Source organism: Alligator sinensis, unplaced genomic scaffold (assembly GCF_000455745.1).
Source record: "Alligator sinensis unplaced genomic scaffold, ASM45574v1 scaffold592_1, whole genome shotgun sequence".
Taxonomy (NCBI): Eukaryota; Metazoa; Chordata; order Crocodylia; family Alligatoridae; genus Alligator; species Alligator sinensis.
This window is the reverse complement of record NW_005842214.1, coordinates 1,858,530-1,879,390: the sequence shown is the minus strand read 5'-3', so window position 1 is coordinate 1,879,390 and position 20,861 is coordinate 1,858,530. Positions and strand designations below refer to the sequence as shown.

The 20,861-nt window shown below is 41.0% G+C and overlaps 1 protein-coding gene across 4 annotated transcripts in view; it reads left to right on the top strand.

Moving 5' to 3' along the window:
• The window catches only part of LOC112550817 (transmembrane protein 263-like), a 273,093-nt gene that overhangs the window by 34,978 nt on the left and 217,254 nt on the right, over nt 1–20,861 (top strand). The window contains exon 2 of one of the 4 annotated variants that reach the window (XM_025207941.1): nt 18,709–18,786. The exons of the other annotated variants lie outside the window; for them this stretch is intronic. Coding sequence (XP_025063726.1) covers nt 18,709–18,786 — 78 coding nt within the window. The remainder of the gene's footprint in view (nt 1–18,708; nt 18,787–20,861) is intronic. 4 annotated transcript variants of the gene reach the window in all.

The following is a 20,861-nucleotide window of genomic DNA, read 5'->3' as shown; positions in this document are numbered from 1 at the left end:
TCAGCAGGAGCGGCTGTGTAAGGACTAAATGGATCACAGGAATACTTGATTTTATAAGTCTAAGAATTCAGCATGCTGTGGTAATTTTAATATTGATACTTGGCACTTACATCATGCTTTCATCCAAGGATCATGAAGTTCTTGACGGGCATTAATAAATGTGAGAATCTCAAAACACTTCTGGGGTAAGAATTTTTTCACAGATGGGTAAATAGAGGTAGAGAGAGGAAGTCCTCAAGGACATGCAGTAAGTTAATGGCAAGGACAGGAACAGTCATGACAAAATACAGGGACAAGGGGCCATTAAATGCAAGGATGCACAATTAGCCTTTGGAACTAGCTGCCACTTGATAGTATTGAATCCAGGAATTTCATTGTATCAGATAAAAATATGTCACAAACCAAGCTTCTGTCTAAAGCAAGAAAGAAGCCTTTCTAGGCTGGGTTAGACCATCATTTTCCAATAAACTGTTTTTTGAGACTTCCTCTGAGAAGTCTGGCACTAAGCACTGGAAAAGACTATTCTGGTTTGTTTTAGTATTGCAATGCTCATTTTCTCTTTTTAGTGTTTTGTTAAATACTTAAAGCATTAATATGGTTGGGATAACTGTTAATACTATAGCCAAAAATCACATACTGTTCTAAAACTGCTTCTTGGTTTGGGGAAAAGAATCTTATAAGCTGAAGCTTGTAGAGGGGCTTTCCCTAGCTTTAGGATTTGCCTCTAAAAAATGTAGAATGAGAAGGGAAATGGAGGGTTTGCTCAATAGGATACAGTAGCAGTGAGAAGTGGAAACTTGTGGCACTGCCAGCATTGCCTCTCTGCACGTACCTTAACTTTACACAAGCAGTGACTGCCAAACTTATGAGAGCAAGCTTAAAATCTTCAGGATTCATTTGGCTACTGGAAAACTTTCAAGGTAACCCACAAATATTCACATCATCTGCAAATCCATTTTTTCAACTGAGTGTAGCTAGCTTTGGCTTTAGTCACAAGATTGATCACCCTATAATTTTATGCCCCGTGTTCTGTAAAGCATCCTGTTGAACTTCAGTCAATCAGCAAGCATTTAGAAACATCCCCGGTCACAAGGATGGTCCCTATGCAAGTCTTGCCATTTATATTCCTCTTTCTTCACTACTTGGAGCATGTTTTGCTGATTTTCAATATGCTGTGTAATATGCTGCACTGACTTCTGAAGGGACTGTGTACTTGTATGACTTAAAATCCTGTGCACCTCTCCTGCCCTAGACAAGTTAACAGTGGGCACGTCTACATGAGACGTTTACTGCAGTTGCCTAATTAGCTCCACAGTAAACATCTCAGTGTCTGCACTTGTGGTCCTATTAGGCCTCAGTAAACTAATAAACACTGCTGTAGGATAGCACTTGTCAACACAAGTACTAAACTATGGAGGTGCTACTTAATGTGCTGCAATTCATGTGTAGACACTGATGGGGCTGGCTGGGGCATGAGGCTGCTTCAGTGCAGGAGCTGCCTCCTGGCTAGCCCTACACTGGAGCACCCTCATGCCTCAGCCAACCCCTCTGCAGCACATTGAGTTAGATTGGACCAGGGCTGGGCTGGCAGGATGACCCTCTGGCTCCCTTCCAGCCAGGGCTGCTTCAACCCAGGTCAGTGTGCTGCAGTCCTGGGCACACATTCAAACGGCACACCCAGGAACAATAAACTCCAGTACAATATGTGCTAGAGTTTATTACTGTGTATTAACTGCATGTGTAAGTGCCCATTGTGGCATTTGGTGCCATTGAGATGGCAAGACACTGAGATCTTGCCACTGAGATGGCAAGATGGAATTAGCACCTCTCTGGCTGCCAGTAACCTCGAAGGATTAGGTCCTGAGCTTTGTTTAGTAATATACTATGTGTAGTACTGTAACCTTGTAATACTGAGTCATATAAGAGGCATAATTTATTTGCTGCAGCATTGTAGGAACTGAATTTGAATTTCTTAGAAAACAGTAGCATCCAACCATTGCCACAGATGGTGGAATGATTTTTTTGATATTTTCTTAAAAATACTTAATGTTTCAACTGGTTTCTTAATAATTATGCAACAAAAAGGCTGTGGTGTGCCCTCTGTATCCAAGCTGGTTATTTGCATGGAAGAGTTGATCCTAATGGCAAACAGTGCTAATGTCTGGATTACACATGTGCAAAAGTATTGGACACTTGGCTGAGGAGAGATTTATTTCCAGTTTTAAGTGTTCCCTTTGACTCCTTGTTCCTGTTTTCTTGCTGAGAACTCGGTCTTTCTGTTAATTGAATTGATAAATTAAAATCAATTAAAAAGTATTAATAAAGGTTGACTATCAGATAAACTTATTCATGAATAACACTATTGCTAAGAAAAAGAGTACTTCCTATAGGGATTTAGTTGGGTGGTGGGGATCTAGAGAATCTACCTTGAATTATCAGTGTGCTATGTAAAGAAGCAGAAACTTACACAGCCATGAACTAATTTGCCATAACTCCTCAGAAGCCTGCGTTCCAGTTGGAGTGAAGCAGAGATGCTGAACTATTTAAAAAGTTTGATTTTTTTCCAATTCTAGAAAAAAGTCCTTGTTTTGAAATTTTGGGTTAAGTTACCTTTGAGAAGCTATTAGGCATTCAATTGGCTGTGTTTGATATAATTGTCACTAGTTACCTCCTTTCATTTTTTTTCTTTACCTTCTTGAGCACAGAAGAGAAGGTGTCTAAAAAATCGACAAGTGATGGTGTTCACACACTGTAGCAGTCTGCTACCAGCTGTACTGGCAGGATGCTGTGTTTCAGATCTATGTAAATGAGAAATATGTTTATCACAAGGGTGCTGAGCTGTACTTCCTTCTTGATTCCTTAATTTTTAATGCATAATGATTCTGTTGAAAGCACTTCTCTTCCCATTTTTCTTTAGGCTCTACAGCATTCATTAATAAGAACACAGATTTAAGGTACAATGTGCTTCTGCTGCATTGAATTATATAAATTTGAGAACAACATTAAAATAATGTCTGTAAAGGTATGTTTTCCACAAGTAAAATAAAGGGACTGCTACACTGTCCTTAATTTATCCCACTGCATTACAGTTCAGAGGAAATACTACAATTAAATACATTTTTGGAAATTCATTGCTTGCTACTACCTCGTATAGCACTGTATTGCAGCACCTGGGACTAGAGCTGGTTGAGAATTTTCTGACAAAACAGTTTTTCATTAGAAAATGCTGACTTCTGTCAAAACCAAAACTTTGTGAGAACAAACCAGCTTTGACAAAACTTCTAACCTGAAGCTGAGAAACTTTTCTTAGATCGAATTTCAAGTTGGGGGGTGGGGGGCGTGTTATATGTGTGTGTCTGTATGTGTGAGGCAGTCCTATAGCCAAATGGATAGTGATCAAGGTACATACTTGAGTTGGGGGAGACATGGGTTCAAGTCTTTGCTCTAATTAATATTTTGTTATTTATATAAATTGTAGCTGCTTCAATAAGAGAGACTGAGAAAGACCCAATCTAGAGTAATGTATAGATTAGTGGTTGAAAGAGATTCCCTGAGATGTGGGAGAAATGAGGTTCTGATATCTGGTTTGAATCATCTGGGCCTCCCATATCCCACTCTACCCCACCCCCAGAAATGTGTCTTTGTGTGTCAACTTCTGTTTGAGAGGTGTTTAAAAAAAAAAAGGCAAGATAGAGGGGCATCTTTAATATATTAACTAAAAAAGAGTTTCACAAGCTTTTGTGACCCAGAGTTCACTTCATCAGATGTTAGCATCTGATGCATATGTCTTTGCGTCTCTGATTTAGTTAGTCTGTAAGGTGCATATTAATCCTGCCTTTTGCCTTCACACTAACTCAGCTAACTACCCTTTCTTTGAAGAGGCTCAGTTTTGTCCCTGTACGGAACAGGTAAAAAATTCGAAATTGCAAACATTTTTGAGATGGAAATAATTTTTCTCCCATGTAACTTGGTATTTACAATGTTTTAAGACCAGAATGGATGTTTTACTTCTTATTTGTTTTCTTCTGGCTTTTATGGCACGCTATTAACATTATTTTTAACCATATAGTTTGGATTTTACGGCTTTTTGGATTGTTTATAGTCTTTTTAACAACCAGTAAATTGTAATGTCACGCATACACTTGGGCGCACATCTTGTCGGATCTAATATGCTGAGCAGTCATACTAGTTTAGGAAATCCCCAAGAAAAGCACAGGTTCTGACTGAAGAAATTTTGGGTTAGTAGGTGAAACTGTGCCTCCAAGTTGGTACTTAATCTGTGTTCCAGCCTCGTGTTAAAATACTTTTTCCTAAGTATTCAATCCTGGCATTCTCTTCAGATAAAATTTTTGGGAAAAATTTAACATATATTTATTACTTGGCATTCTAACTGTTGTGCTTAGTACATAAAGACTTTCATACTCTGACCAAGAGGTAATTGCATTTCAGGGGTGGGCATATAATCCTAATATGTAGCATGTAGTGGTATGTGGTTTTGCACTCTTCTTGACGAAATGCTGTGACTGTAGGTTAACATTACAGTAGGGTTAGATTTCTTAGCCCACTGAAAAGAAAAGGTTTTGCAGTCTAATTACAGGTATTGTATGGTCACAGATAACAGCTTCATAGGGCCACTGAAGTGCTCAGGGTGTTTGTGGCTTTTATTTCGAAGGGCACTGCTTCTCCAATCAGCTATGCAGGACTGCAGCTTTTCTCTAGCTGATCAAGAATGGCACTCTTAAGTACAAGCTGCAGCAAAGAGCTGTGTGCTTTGTCCATAATTTGGCAATCATTTGTGAACTAGGTAGTTTGCAAACCTGAAAAAAAAATATTGGGAAAATTTTAAGTCTACTTAACCTTGTATGTATGCTGATAATAACAAAATGAGATAGTCATCTCTCCTGTGGAGAGACTTGTTCTGAAAGACTAAACATGCAGAGAGGTGTTGATGTACACCTCCTAAATTCTGCTTCAGTAGATTGTGTTGTCACCTTCAACACTTATTCTTCACCTTGGCAAAAGGGTTCACACAGTCCTCCATGCACTTTGTCAGGGTAATTTCTAGCACTGAAGGATCTGTTGGCTTCAATTTTGTTTGTCATCAATCTGTGAAGATGCCTTTGATTCCCAAACTCATGCCAATTAAGTTGTTGACGGTCAGGCAGAGTGACTGCATACGGCTGTATCTCACTAAATCACAGGATACTCTATTAATATGGAGCTGGCCACTAACTTCCAGATTTGTGCCATTTAGACTCTTGGCTGGTATGGCTGCTGTCATACATGTAAAAACAGAGTTCAAAAGATAACAAGTAATACAGGCAGCATAAAAACTTTCGGTCTCACTTAAGCCAATTCATGATACCTTTTATAACAAAATGAAATGGGTTTGTTAGATGCTTTATATATAGGGAATATTAATTAATGTTTCCAAAGGATTTTGGAAGTTGAGGTCCAGAAAAAAAATTCAGTTTTGTCTTGGTTCCCAGAGGGAAAGATTTTTGAGAATCCCTTTCTGTGTGCATTGACGTATGAGATTCTGAGTGAATTGATAAAGGAAAATTGTCTGCAATGTATCTCAAAATGTTGGGAGTAGCCTTAATAAGTCTTCTGTGTTGCGGTGTTGTCCTATTTTGAAAGACAGCACAAAGTTTAAAAGAAGAGAATTAAAAGGTATTATATCAAAATCTCCTAATGTTAAAGCCCCCTTTATCCCTTTTAAGAGGCTTGCATGCATGTGCCAAGCATGTTTGTGTGTGTACACACATGCATGATTTTATTTTTAACTAAGAAGAGAAATGGAGTAGGAGAGCAGAGGAGCTTTGTTCAATTTAAAAAAAGAAAAGAAATGATCTTCTAAGCAAACAAAATTATGTTGAATATGCACAAAAATAAAGGGTAATGACCCTTGCACAAGGCAAAAGGAAATGATCCATTTCATTATATAAAACTATAATATATGTGGATAGCAGAAGCGGCTAAAAGAAAAGCTTTTCCTTTCTGACAAACTGGAAACCCAGAATAATAGTTCTGTAATATGATTAACTGGCTAGATACTGATGCCAGGTTCCAAAAGCGAATCCGCATGACTCCAAGTCAGGAGATATTGTCCCCATTTGTGCAGTCTGCTAAATGAAATTTCCTCTATGAGGGTTGTGTTTGATGGCTCCTTCAATCATTCCATATAACAAGGAGAGGCTTCATCTTGCTAGCATCTGTTAGGTGTTAACTTACAGTTTTGATTTCAGCAATAAGCCACCAGAGGTTGAACATTCCTGGGCTATTGGCATGCATCTCAGATGTATTACAAGACACCTTCTTTTCATCTGAAAGTGAAACTTCCCAGAGTCCAGGTGCCTTGGAGACCAGCCTAGAAGAAGGATGCATCACTAATTTTCTTTCAGAGATCTAAGATAATATTGCTGAACAAACATAAACCAGTGTAGAACACCAACTTTTTAACAGCTGCCCTTTGAAGTCCCCTATAGACATGTTTATGGGGCACTAGGTTACTTCAGAGTCTGAACTGGGAGCTAACTAAATGTTCCTATTACAAATCTGAAGGAAAATAAATTATGAAGCAAACCTTCTGTTGCAAAGAATAACAGGTAGAGGAGAGGTAGAAGTTGTAGGTGGGAAGGGGGAAAAGTATGCTTTTTGCAGGGAAATCCTTTAGTAGTGTAGCTCAGGTAACTCGGGTATATACTCCCCTTCTCTCTTCTCTCTCCCGGATGTGTCCCTTCATGCTGGGCACGCAGCTCCTTTTATGTGCTCCTGGGCTCTGCCCTTGAAGTCTTCCGGACCTGAGTGTTGCAGTCTTCAATCAGGTCGGGGTGGGGGAGCGCCTCTATCCCTCCCCTCAGGAAAGGGGGCGTGACTTAACTCCTCTTTCTGCCTCCTGATTGGTGGATGGGCTCCACCAATCAAAACAGCAAGATTTCAAGCCTGGCGCTCAACCCAAGCTACAAAAGGCAAACCTGCTACAGTAGTATTTCTAACAGAGCATTTTAAGTGAGAGAGACATATTTTAGGTCATTCCCATTTCTTTCTTGGAACATGTTGAAAGAAAAAAGTATACAGCAATGATTTTCCTATTAACAGTTTGCATCTAAATGCCTAAAGTTACTACCATGAAGGTAATTCATGAAACAAACGTCGGAATGAGGATGGTGGTGCCCCGTCTGTATTTTTCCTGAATATTTGACAGGGGCCAACATCACTTTTGCAAGCCCAACCTGTTGTCATGTGGCCATGAATGTACAAAGCCATACAAAGGATACAATAGTCCACTCTAATAATTTGTGAAAGGAAAGGGAGGTTGGGTGTTTGAATTTTATAGTTAGAAATAACTTCCTCAAAGCTGAACAGTTTAAGGATTGTGCTAGAACTAGAAATCTCAGTTTTCCCCAGTATTTTATCCAACAATTCCTAAACCTAGAGCTGAAATTTGCTTTCAGGTGGAGTTGTTCTTTCTCTAGTGCTGAAACTCATGATTTTCACTGCTGATTTAGACTCGTTGACTTCTTGGCCCCAACAAGCTTACATAGTTGCACATAAGCTGTTTATATAACCTGTATTTAGTGTTTTTACTGTGAGCTTTAAAAAAGCAGTATTTCGCAGTGATGCACTACAGAGTACTAGGGGTGCACTGATAAAGATTTTTTTTGGCCAATGCCGATGGCCAATTATTAACCAGCCATATCCGCAAATATGCAGCCTGGCAGCTTGGAGATCAAAATCCTGCTGGTAAGTCTGTGGAGGGGAGGAAAAGAGGGGAGGCAGATCGAGGGCCCCCCATGGTAAGGAGGGACAGAGCACGTGCTGCCCAGACAGGGTGGGGCATGGGACGGAGCCGCAGGGGAGCAGGGGCGGCTCCCTGCTGCTGCACATACCTCTGGGGGAGGCATGGGGGGCATGTGCCCCCTGGATTTGTACATGGGGAGAGGGTGGGCTGCAGGCTTGGGGCCAGGGACTGCACCAGCCTTTCCTGCTAGGGGGCCAGGCCAGGGCTGGACTTTGGGTGCGTGGTGATGAGAGCAGGGGCTACAGCCACCTCAAAATTTGCTGTGGCCCCCCCTGCCCCCATATTCACCCCTCCCAGTATCGCCACTGCCTGTACCACCCTCACCCACCCCGAGCGCAGATTTAAATCAAGTCTGCTCCAACATGCTGTAATTGCAGCTCATTGCGAGCAGCCTTCCTGCACATCTATAGGCTCTGTCTGTGTCTGTACTGACACAAAATAGGAGCAAACGAAGTGTTTCTAACCAAAGCATGTGATTATCACCAATATTTCTGAAGATGCCTTTGCAGTCCCTAAAACTTCTCCAGCATTTGCCCTTGATGTAAGTTGGCTGTTAGATTATAAACACTTTGGGGCAGTAACTTAGAAAAGTTCCATAATAAATTATTAAAGGTAATGCTACAGGACTTCATTATGTTTGTGTTTTATTGCTTTAAATGCATAAAGGAAACACTTTTTCCATCTTTGCCATAGTATGCTGACTTCTTCCCAGACCTCAGGCATTTGGTTCCTGCCCCATGCTAATGCCTGGGGGTGTACTCCTCACCATTGCTCCCATGCCTTTCCACAAAGTGAAAGAAAGACGGGGTGGCATAAAGGGGCGCCAAAAAAATCTAGCCTAGGATTCTCCCAAATATGATCTCTTTGTGACACACATTTAGGGATTGTGGGGGACGGTAGAGTAGGGCCACAGCTAAACTATGCTAAAGCTAATAGGGTAGCCTGGGGAGATTACCATAGCTTACTTGGATAAGCCTCTAGACTACCCACATTAAACTGGAACCCTGGAAACTGTTTTGGGCTTACAGTTTTGCAACTTTTATGTTCTAACTTCTCATAGAAAACATCAATTTGGGACTATTTAATTCTTTAAAGATATATCATTTCACTTTGGACACACTTTTTTTAGAATGGCTAAAATCATGGGGCTTTTTGTTTGGTTTTTGTTTTTTAAAGACCTGGGCGTTCTCTGAAGGGTGAGCTTAGTCCTGTCTTGTCCTTACCTCTTCAGGAGTAGAAATTTAACATTAGTTTCTAATGTGGCTTTGGATGTAACAACTCTGAAGCAAATGCACACAGTCTAAAACCCAGCTCTCTCCTTCATTCTCAGTTATTATTTCTCATTTTTGCCTCTGGTATATTAAAAAAAAAAAAAAAAAGGAAAGAAAAAAAATCACTGTATAGGGTGAATTCTTAAATCTCTTGAAGTTGATAGTGATAGTCTCTCATTGTAGGGCAGGATTTTATATCAGTGCTGCACGTGCAAGACTTTCTGAAGAGGCAGAGAGCATAGCAAAAAAAAATTCCTTCCCGCTCCCCCCCCCCCCCCCCCCCCAATAAAAAAAATTAGTCTTTTGTTTCTGTATACTTATTCTTGTGACCAAGATCCAATCAGTAAAACAACAATAGCTCTGGAGTTGTTGTTTCTTTCTTTTTTCTTTTTCTTTTTTTTTGGTCTTGTTTTGGTTTAAGAGCAAAGCTTATATATAAAACTTCTTAGAGCTGCCAGAAAATAATAATTTCATTTTGTGGGAACTTTTAAGGTTTTGATACTTCCCCACTCCCTCCCCTCTAACCCCTCACCTCATTCTATAATGAAGTAAGAAAAAACAACGTACAAAACATTTTAAATTTGTTGAATACTTGGTGGTGTGTATGCGAGTGCATGTGTGCCCACTTCAGGGATGCAAGAAGAAGCAGAAATAACATACTGGCCTGGGAGATGAGCACTAGGTTCTTGTTCTTGTCCTGTGTAATTCAACATTTAACTTCAGATTTTTCTGGTTCATGTACATCAGAGACTTGAAGTTGTATCTTTCATATTATATAAGTGAGTTGTCTAACGGCTTTTTCTTTCCTTCTTCCTGTAGCCTGGACTCCAGAAATTATTCTAACAAAGCCTTTTTTCAAAACCAACTCGAGTCTTAATTGTGCTGTACTGGAACTGTGAAGCTCTTGTGAAGGATAGATTTACAGTTGATATGCATAAGTTCACTTCTGGTGCAACTAGTCAGTAACTGAGCTGTCCAGTTTAAGTTCAGAAAATTCTCAGAAGGTAAAGCTGAATCTACCATTGCCAGCACCTCTGCAGGGAATATGCTTGTGTACTGTTCCTGTTCTCTGGCATGCATTTGTAATGCTAATGAACCTCTCTATTTAGGTCTGCACAATGTTTTCTGCCTCCGAAATATTAAAAATATTAACTCTTGCTTCCAAACATGGTTTCTATTTGGTACAGTATTCAGAAGCTACACAGAGTGTATGCTTCCAGAAGGGTTCTTATACCATTCCCCACTATCAAGCTAATTTTAGCACATTCATTCTTGTAGACAGTTCTTGGACTTTTCTTCATGCTATGAGGAAAAAAAAATACTTTTGACTACATGATTTTGAACCATTCATTTGCAGGCTGGTACTGAACTGAAGATGGAGAAGTCAAGTGTGTAGAGATGTTGCATGGGTTTAACTAGTACTGTGTTTGTTTGTTTTTTTAACCAGGTATAATGAAAACTATGCAAAGGGCTATGTAGACACTCTTACTGTGGCTTAAATCAGGCTCCTAGTTTAGCTGAAGTCAGTTAGGTATTAGTAAACTGAACTAAATTACCTTTTAAGATAAAATTAGTGCCTGTGCATGGAGATGTACTAGTTTAACTAGATTGACTTAAAATTGATACAAGTTAAATGGGACTGACTGACTTTCTCATACCCATCATGAAGTTTACCATTTCTGGGAGCTTGTGTAACTTTGGGGAAGTGGTTCCTTTTGTTAGCCTCCACCTCCAGTAACTCTTCTCTCTGTAGAGGCACTATCAACTAAGGAAAAAGTGAGATCAGAAATAAAGTAGACCTAACTAGGGTGTATTTGAGTCGCAAATAAATAGTAAGTTAGGTAAATAGAAAGTATCTAGTGGGTTTTGAGGAAGAAAACCTCAAACAGTAAAACAGACTGATTGCACCCAATCAACATTTGTGTTCATTGTAGGCTAAAGCAATGTTAGCAATGCCATGTGGCATATGGGCTAAGTATAGATGGTCAAAAAACCAAAGGCTGAATTGATCCAGTCCTCGCAGGTTAGTTTAAACTGAACAGATTGAACCAATAAGCAAATAAGCAGACGTTCACTTTTGATTCAGGAAATGCAGCCACATGCCTGCAGTGGCTGAAGCCAGAATCCAGGGGGTGCTAGAGCATGGCTCTCTGGCATGTAGCCAGCATGGGCTGTGTGTTCACTTCCTCTTCCTGCTGCCCCTGAGGTCTCTGGGATTTGCAGTCCAGAATCACTGAAGCAGGATTCTGCAGGGTTGCTCATCACTTCCTCGTCCTGCTTCCAGGTGCGTCTGAGGTTTATAGTCCACAGTCACAGCTGGGCTAAGCAAGCAGGGCAAGGAAGCTTCATACTGGGGGGGGGGAAGGGAAGTTTAAGCCTCCTCCCTGGCCCCATACCCCAACCAGGGTTTGCTGGGGGTGAGGGCAGTGAGCTGACCAGTGAGGCAGCCCTCACTGCTCCAGCTAGGGAGCAGAGGAGTGGGGCCAGCCCTGGTCTCTGGAGCAGACAGCTCAGCCCAGAGCTGCAAAATTCTGGGATGCTGGGGGACAAAAGTTTCATAAACTGGTTTGACCTAAATCAGTTAAGTCTGATACTACATTCTACCATTTATCTTAAACCAGTTTCAGCCATTTTGAAATTGGTTTATGTGCACTGAACTTCTGTTCTGCTACAGGTTTAAACCAGTTTCTGATCACTTAAACCAGTTTATGTGTAACTTTTGTCCCTAGCCTTAGAGGTGCCGATGGAAAAAAAGCTAACCCTATTAATTCAAATGCGATGTTGCTGTTGTCTCAGTGTAATTCACTGTTTTCCTAGTTACAAAGATCAAATGTTGGGTACACAGCAGACACAAGACTTCATGTTACATTCTGGGAAGTTACTGAAGTATTTTCAATCAAGTTGTTTCACACTTCCCAATCTTATACAACAAAGTCTTGAAATAGAAATTAGCTAGAGTAACTAATAAAATTTAGCTTGAGGTGGGAAACTAGTAAAAATGTTTTGGGTCTTTCAGGACAGAGAGACAAAATAACTCTGTCAGTCATGTTACGACTGAGTTTTGCTTGTTGCCATTAACATAGGGAACAGAATTATTTCGTTCTGAAGCAAATGTATTCAAAACAGAAACAACCTCATAACTAACATGCATCACAAGCACTTACAGCCCATTTGGTGGACTCAGTTTCCTTCTGAGCTTCACTGTGTACAGTAGTTGATATAATTAAAGCGATCACATGGGAGTGGTTTAAAAATGAATTCAGATTTAACTGTTGTTACTTGCATTAACCCTTTGAGAAGTGTGTTCCACATCTCAAATCTTAAGTATTTAACTTTTCTTCTCTTAGAAGTCAATGGACAGTATGACTTATAGGTCTTTCCAGTCTATTGCCTGATATATGCATCATGAAGCAGCAGACCTCATAACATTTGTGATGCTCAACGTGAGATTGTCTACAATGATTTGTTCAACCACCTATCATCATCTTGGCTCAAACAAGTCTCAGATATGATCATTATTCTTTGATCTCATGCTGGCTGATACTGTTTCTGGTTGCAGCTACCATTGTGTCAAGCAATCAAAATGGGCCTATTTTTTCCAACAAACTCAATTATAGCACTTGTTGCAGATATCAGATGCATTCATGATGCATTATGGCATGGAAGGAAAGGGGGAACAAATCCAGTTGTTTGTTTTAATTGTAAGTTGAAATGTTATTCTGACTTCTGTGGAGTGTGAAATGTTAAGAGAGGGAGGGAAAGGAGGAGGTGATACTCTGCACAGATTTTGCATAAGAGTAGGCAATATGTGCAGAGCTAGCTGAGAACTTTCTGTAGGGCTGTGCTTTTTTAAATAGGAAAACAACATACAGATCCTTTCAAAATGACTTAATTTGTTCTATTTCCTGTTGCACAGTGTACTGAATTCAGATATTGCAGTGCATCTGCTATGGCAGATATGGTAGATTCATGATGTCACATTAAAAAAAGAGTTAGGAATTAATCTAGTCTTAAAATCTTTCTTCCAGAGTGGCTACAAGAAACTAGCCAGTTAACTCTTGGACTGGTACCTATTCACTCAATTTATCTTTTAATAAAATAAAACTCCTTACTTGTCTGGTCTTTGCTGAATGATCGTGTTAGTGTATATGGTTGCTCCCAGTCTTCCTTTTGCTTCTCTCTTACTGCCCCTTTGTTGTGTCATTTCTGAAAGCTGTTTCTGAATTCCTTGGAGCAGAAAGCATAAGTGTCTGCAGCGTGGGGTGCTTAGTAATGTTTTGCATGCCGCTTTTTGTGGCAGGGGTTGTAAAATGTGCCCACGATTTAGCATGCAGGTTGTCATCTCACAATTTTGAGTTTTGGATATGTACTTAGATTTGCAAACGAATTTAGGGAGAATTCTGTGCCAGGCTACTTAGTTCTTTCTTTTCTTTTGCTCTCTTTTAGACCTTATGAGCATCAGACCATGATTGAATTAGCATTATAGGCAGACTGCAGTGTCCCATCTGTTTTGGTTTTGTGCATCTCTTTTTCTGGCTTCCCCCTCCCTTTTCTTATTAATTAATTAGCGTGCCTGTGGAAAATCTGATCAGCTTTTTGATTCGTCGCCTCCATTATTAAGTTGTGATACTAAAGGATGTACAGTTTAATTATCCTATGTGCCTACCTTTTATACCTTTAAAAAAAATTAAGTCCGTTTCATGCAAGGTGCTGCATTGACAGAATGGGTGCATTGCTGATGATACAAGCTTCCCCACTAAATCCTGCTAATGCTCTTGTGCTCCGAGTTAGATGGCCCATTTCTAAGGGTAAGGGAGCAGAATCCAGTCCAATTCAAGTCTTGGCCTTTTAGTCAAAGGCCCAACAGGGTTGTCTGGGACTTGATTCCCATGTGCTAGAAACTGGACTGAATACGTTAATTCATGTCTTGAAGCTGATTGAATAACAAGCATTTACTCTTTTTTCCTGGTTTAAGATGAATGACTTGGATGAATGCATTTCTACATCCCCAAATAAATTGGACTGGAAAAGATCACTTGAATCATGCAGGCTGGCTTCTGCTCTTTTTCTCCCAGCTCTGTAGATTACAGGCCACCTCCTGTACTGTGCTTCATTTTCCACCAATATCTTATCTAACTTGTTTGTACATCTCTGCAATGAATGGCCTCTATCACTTCGCAGCAGCACCAGGAGAAGATCAATAAAGCCCCTAGATGAGATTTTTTTTTTTTAAATCAGATCAGAAGCTTTAGCCACAAAACTCTCACTGGAACCAATGGGAGCTTATGGCTACCTCTTCTGGTCATCTCTGGGACTCTGTCCCTGATCTTAGCTAGATTGAAACTAGCTCTTATCACATGGAAAGCTTAGTAATTTAAGGGAGTTTCCTCCTTTCCCATTCCCGATACATATACAAGAGATTTGTTTCCTGAATAGCATTTGGGATTTAGTGTACAGTGGGTACAGTGCACCTGACTAGTCCATTTGAAGGCTTGGGTAGCAAAGTGAATGGGAATGTTATGGAAGTGCAGAAAGCTGTCTGCCTATTCTGAAAACAGGGATTTTGGGGATGTGCTGAGTTTACCAGTATTCTGGGCTGTACAAATTGAATTTGTTGGAGACCTGCAGCAATTTATGTACTGGCCATCAGATCTTAATGGTGTGAGATTATACATAGAAATGGATGAAAGAGCTTCAGCTTGGTATATTTACAGCATGTTATAGCCATGGACTTGATACTGGTATCTGTGTGGGACAATTATGCCCAACATTTACTTACCAGCATTAAGTCATTTTCTTTTGTACTGTAAATAAATTCTACCTATTACCTGTCTCTCCCACGTGTCTGTCAAGATCCCGTTGTCCTCTATGAAAGATGACAACAGTATTTTTCTCTAACAAATGAGACAAAATGCTTGTTGTTACTTGTATGGGGATGAACTTTATTTGTATTTGTGAAAAAAAAACTTGATAGGGCCCTTTAGATGCCATTGGATCTCTCTCTCATGTTGACTAGCTTCATCACTAAGTACATGTTGTCTGAACAAGAACATGGCCCTTGGAGCCCATTTTTCTTCTCCTTGATATAGAATTAATTTTGGCATGTCAGTCACTTCTATGAGAACAGACTATGTCATTGTCACTGCAGGATTATATAGGATTATCATTTATTAATCTTTTTAAAGTGACATGTAGACACACATCCAGGATGAATATAGTAGCGAATTATAAGTAACGTATAGACAAAGAAGCTAGGTTACTTGGACAAAAACTGTCCAGAACAAAAAGATTTGCAGTAATGCCAAGGAAAATGGAGAAATTTAATATCTACTTAACTGTTTTTTTTGCTTTTTCTTCCCCCGGTAGAACTGTCTTCCATTCCTTATGTCCTTTAATTCCATTCCCTCTTTAGCTCATCCCATTGGGCTGAGTTTTTGAAGATATGCACAGATGGGACATCCAGGGTATAGAGATGGACTTACTGACAAGTCTGCTTTGCACATTTTCCATATTCAGCGCGACTGGCGTAGCAAGGTATGCTCCAGTTTGGTGCATTGGCATATCAGAGTGGGGATCTCTGGGCTGGATTAATGACATGCTCTGTAGATCAGTATTGTGGTGATGCATGTCAGCCTTATTAATTTTTCATTTTCATAAGCTCCCAGTTTACAAACTCTGAAGGAAAAAGTCTGCCTTCCTAAGTCCCCCTGAAAATAAATTATTCTAATCGGCTTTGGCCAGGCTTTTCAGTGACAATTCAGAGACAATTTTGTATGTATTATAACTGCTGTTATAGTATTAGTTGTATGACAGTTAACAAAGTGAACATTAATAGCTTTTTAAACCTTCTCCTTTTAAGTTATTCCTGGCCCAAGTGGTACTGTGTGAAGAGCACTGAGAGGAACAGAGGCTATAATCTACATTACCACAGTGGAGTATGGTTTTCCACACACAATGGTTGGCAAAGTCTTTGTCAGAAAGACATGCTTAATATTTCTGTGAACTCTTTTGTAAATATTGATTTGTGTGGCCATGGAGAAGCAGGGAAATCTTGCTGATATCTCCATTTTACAGATCATGAAACTGAGTTAGAAGGAAGCTAGCCAAGTATCATATCTGAAGCCACACAATGAATTGGTGACAAAGCTAGGAATAGAAATGAAAATCCTAATGCTCCATCCTTTGTCCCGACTCCTTTGTTCTGATCGTGGTGCCTGTCATGAGGATGTAATCGCCATATTCCAGTGATAGGAGCTTGAGAACTTATTTTCTGCTTCATGAAGCGTGTCTTTACCCATCACTCCAGTGTAAGACGTAGACTGGGTTTAAACCCTTTTTTTTTGTAAGTGCATTTGGTTATTCTCTTTGTTGGCTTTGCAATACTTGCAATACAAACTCTTCAGCCTATTTCATGTACCAAAGAACAGTACCCCTCAGTGTTCTAGCAAGAACAGCTTTAATGTAGCAATAAAAATTTGAAGCAGAAGGCTTGGGCCAGTGAAGTAAATCAGCACTTTGAAGTGAGCACGCAGTACAGTCATGGTGGGATTTGTGCTCTCAGGTTTATCATAGCTATTTTTAACTGAACAGCAGAGGTAAAGTGCAGAATAAACAGGAGCACTGATTTACTGTGGTAAATAGATTTCATGCTGTTGACTGTTCTGGCGAAATCAGTTCTTTAATGTTAGAAAGCCCTTTTTTTCCTCTTTTCCCCCAAGGTGGTGTAGCCGCCATTCTGTCTAATGAAAGAGAACTCTTTATTAAGTCATTCATTAATGCAGGGTATTTAAAGCTATCAGGTGACTCTGGCTATGGTGAAAGTGCTTTTTCTCTTGGGGCAGTACTGTGGACTGTGTATTTCTCTCACAAAATCAGTAATGGCACTTGCAAGCTAAGCGGATGTTCCCATGTGTTGGTTGAGTAAGAAAGCTCAGCTTTGAGTGGCTGCAGGTATTCCTCTTGAATGCCACTTATTGTTTCTGCTCTTAAGATCCCTCTTAGAAGACTTTGTCTGAAGATGGTAGTGGCGCCCGGCAGGATTGCTATACAATGCTTGCAGCTTTGCCTTTCTATTATAAATCTCCCCTGTGGGTGGCTTATCCTTTAGCTTGATGTGTTTGAACTGCTTTCAGGTGGAAACTTAATGTACAAGTTCCCTGTCTAGGAGCAACCCCCCACCCTGAAACTTCCTTAAAAGCAGGTTATCCTGCAGAGAATGTAATGCAATCTTTTGCCTGCCTTTAAACATCCTCAGGAGGAAGATGCTAAACACTTTCCAAACGTTAAATTAATCCTCACAGCACCTGCCGAAAATCAGCGCCTCGATGCTTAGGATAAGGATGTGACTTTTATGCATGTGAAAACTGAGATGGAGGGATGAAGTGACTTACCTAATGCCTCAGTTGGTGGCAGAGCCAGGAAGAGAATCCAGTATTCTGACTCATAGGTTATTGTTTTAACCACTATATTGTTTTATGAGTTGGGTGCAAGATTTTTTTAGTAATATCTTTCATTGGACCAACTGCAGAATTAGGAGAGATGCTTAACAAACTTCTGCGTACAGATTCCCAGGCTCTTTCCCAGACCTTGGGAAGGGCACACTGTGCTTATCTATTATCTCTCCCAATTATGTGGTCAGTCCAACAAAGATATTCCCAGGAATCTGTGCTTCTGGCATATTTCCCAGGTCATCACAGCTACAACACCACAATTATATGACACATATTCTTTTCATCTGTTTCTCCAGCCTAGTGTATCTTATTGTCTTAGAGGGAACTCTCTGGAGAGGAGACTGTCTTTAGCTCTGCATGTGCACAGTATTTCATTATACTAACGTTGTATTAGTTGCATAGCACCTATATGAGAAGGCGTAGTGGTTAAGTGTCCCTGTGCATGCTTTAGAACAGGGGTGTCAAAGATGCAGCCTGCAGCACCATATTATCTGGCTCATATTGCTCCTGGAAGGGCCAGGAATTTGTGGACGGGGCCTTCCACCAAATTCCGTCCTGCAGAGCCATGCTGCAGACTCATGTTGGCAGTGGAGGGGCAGGCAACGCCTGTGTGAACCCCCACAGCTCAGGAACCCCCAGTGATTAATGCCACTGCCACTCATCCTGAGATAGGAGGGCCCGTATCTGGCCCATGAGGAGCCCCGTGGCCTGTGTCCAGTAAGGGTGTTTGACAACCCTGCTTTAGAATATCTGCATCCAAGGGTCATGTACCTGTCCTTGCTGATTGAATTGTATGTCTGAAGTCAAGCTAAAAATATTAGCTTGCATTACACGGTAAAATTTTGCTTCAACTTAACTAACATGTACTAGCTGAAATAAACTTGACCATTATTTCCAGTTAAGAACAAGCCTCCCCAGTCAGTACTGGGGATTGATAGGGATTGCTGCCATTTGTCAAATTTTAAGTTAATTGGGAATGCATGCCAACTGCAGGCATATTGGGAAAAGGTGGTTCTTGGTGTATTCTGTGCCTTTTTATCCTTCTGTATCTACCAGAATTAATAAAGGAATTAAATGCAAAATGGAAAAACATGTTTCTGATTATATTCTTGAGACCATCGAGGAACGAACTTGTGTTTGATGTTCTCCATCTTGCTTTCTGTATGTCTCTCTCCCCTTGCAGCACAACCCAGCCTGCATCATTTCACAGGCCAGGTCTGTCCCCTCAGTTGCCCATACTGCAGCTGGCTTTTCTCCGCACGTGAGTGCACTCTCATCCAACTTCTTCTCTGAAGTGTGGTCGTTATGCCTGAGGTAGGCTATTTCCTTGTCCTGTTGCCAGGTCAGGAACCAGCAACTGGGAAGGTAGACTATATTATGAATGCAAGTTTAGGGAATTCTGGAAGCTCAGACAGCAAGCTCAGACAGGCACTGAAGCAAATGCTTTGCTTCCCTGCTGTCAGAAAACTTTCCTTCATAACCTTCAGCATTTCTCATCAGACCCCTGGAGAAATACCAAGAGGGAGATGTGTTTTCCAGTTGGAAACAGACCAGTTTACTAAGAGTTTAACCTGATAAAAGGCAGGAAATGGAGAATTAAGACTCCTGCTGTATCTTTTGCTCAGTCCCGCGTGTCTGGTTGTTAAACAACTCATCACTTCGCAGCACATAGATAACTGAGTTTTCATGTTATCATCACTTTAAGACCAAACAGCAACGTTTATATTTGTATTTAATAATATAGAATTGAGTGCAGGTCTTCAGTTCCCTACAGAGCTGACTGTTGAAAGTGGTGAAGTCTACACAAATGAGTCAAGAATTTGGAGATTGACTGACTTCATGAATGCCAATAGGCCTCTATTTGCTGTCGCATGTTAATAGGAAGATGAAGGGGAAAAGTGATCAAGACGCAGCATGTGTAGAAATAGATTCCATTAACCTGAGGTCCTGGGGCTTCTGATATGTGAGCATCACTTAGGATGCATCAGCTTTCAGAGCCCAGTTATTTCAGGACTCCACTTTACACAAATTGACTGAGTGTCCCAAGGTACCTTTTCAGGTCTTTTTAGGATGTAGATGTGTGTAACTGAGTAAGAGGTAAGATGAAGACATAGAAATGAGAGTGAGATTCAGCTACCCACTGAAGGGAATAAAGCTGGACAGGGGAGCAGATGTAAGGAGGATGGGAAGAGTCAGTGGCGTCATAGATAGTGGTGAAGTCTGGGGGAAGAGAAAGAAGATAAGATGGCCAGAACACCTGTAGACAGTTTGAAAAGTCTTAAAATTGTATTGAGGAGAGATGGGCAAGGTTCTCTGCAGGTTTTTAATTCTCTCTGATGGTTTACTTCTTCTTGTTTTCTCTCTCTTCATGAACAAGGAACTCTGAGATGGATTTCAAGAGGGCCAACTTCAATGAGTTGTGATTAGTGGGAGAGGCACTGAGGTCCTAAAGAGTAGGGGAACTGGGTGCCCAAGATGAGTGGCCGTTCCTTAAGGAAATGATACGCAGAGCCCAAGGGGTGACAATCCCAACGAGAAGCAAAGGGGGCAAGAGTGCCCAAAAGCCCCCCGGCTCACCAAGGGCATTTGGAAATACCTGATTGCCAAAAAGGAGGCATACACCCAGTGGAAGGGAGGGGCTATCACCAAAGAGGAGTATACCTCCACCGCTCAGGTCTGTAGGGGGGCTGTTAGGAAAGCTAAGGCAGATATGGAACTAGGGCTAGCATCAAGAATAACAAAAAGTCCTTTTTTAAATACATAGGGAGTATGAAGAAGGCACCGGGCAATGTGGGACCCCTGCAGGATATGCTTGGTAATCTGGCGGTTGCACCAGAGGAGAAAGCAGACCTCTTTAACAATTTATTTGCCTCCATTTTCTTGTGCAGGGACCGGGACTCCCCTACCAAGATTCAGGACAGACTCAGGAGAAGCTCCACCAGGCCTAGGGTCGGGGAGGACTAAGGGAACTTCTGGAGGGGCTGAGCATGTTCAAATCACCAGGTCCAAATGCTCTCCACCCCAGGGTGTTGAGGGAATTGGCAGGGGTTATCGCGGGGCCCCTGGCATGGCTTTACAAGCACTCGTGGTGCTCTGGCCAGGTGCCAGACGACTGGAAGAAAGCCAATGTGGTCCCCATCTTTAAAAAAGGGAAGAGGGAGGACCCAGGCAACTGTAGGCCCATCAGTGTTACTTCAATCCTGGGGAAGCTCTTTGAGAAGATTATCAAGGTGCATATCTGTCATAGGCCAGCAGCAGGGATGATGCTCAAGGTCAACCAGCACAGTTTTGTTAGGGGCAGGTCCTGTCAGACCAACCTGATTGCCTTCTACAATC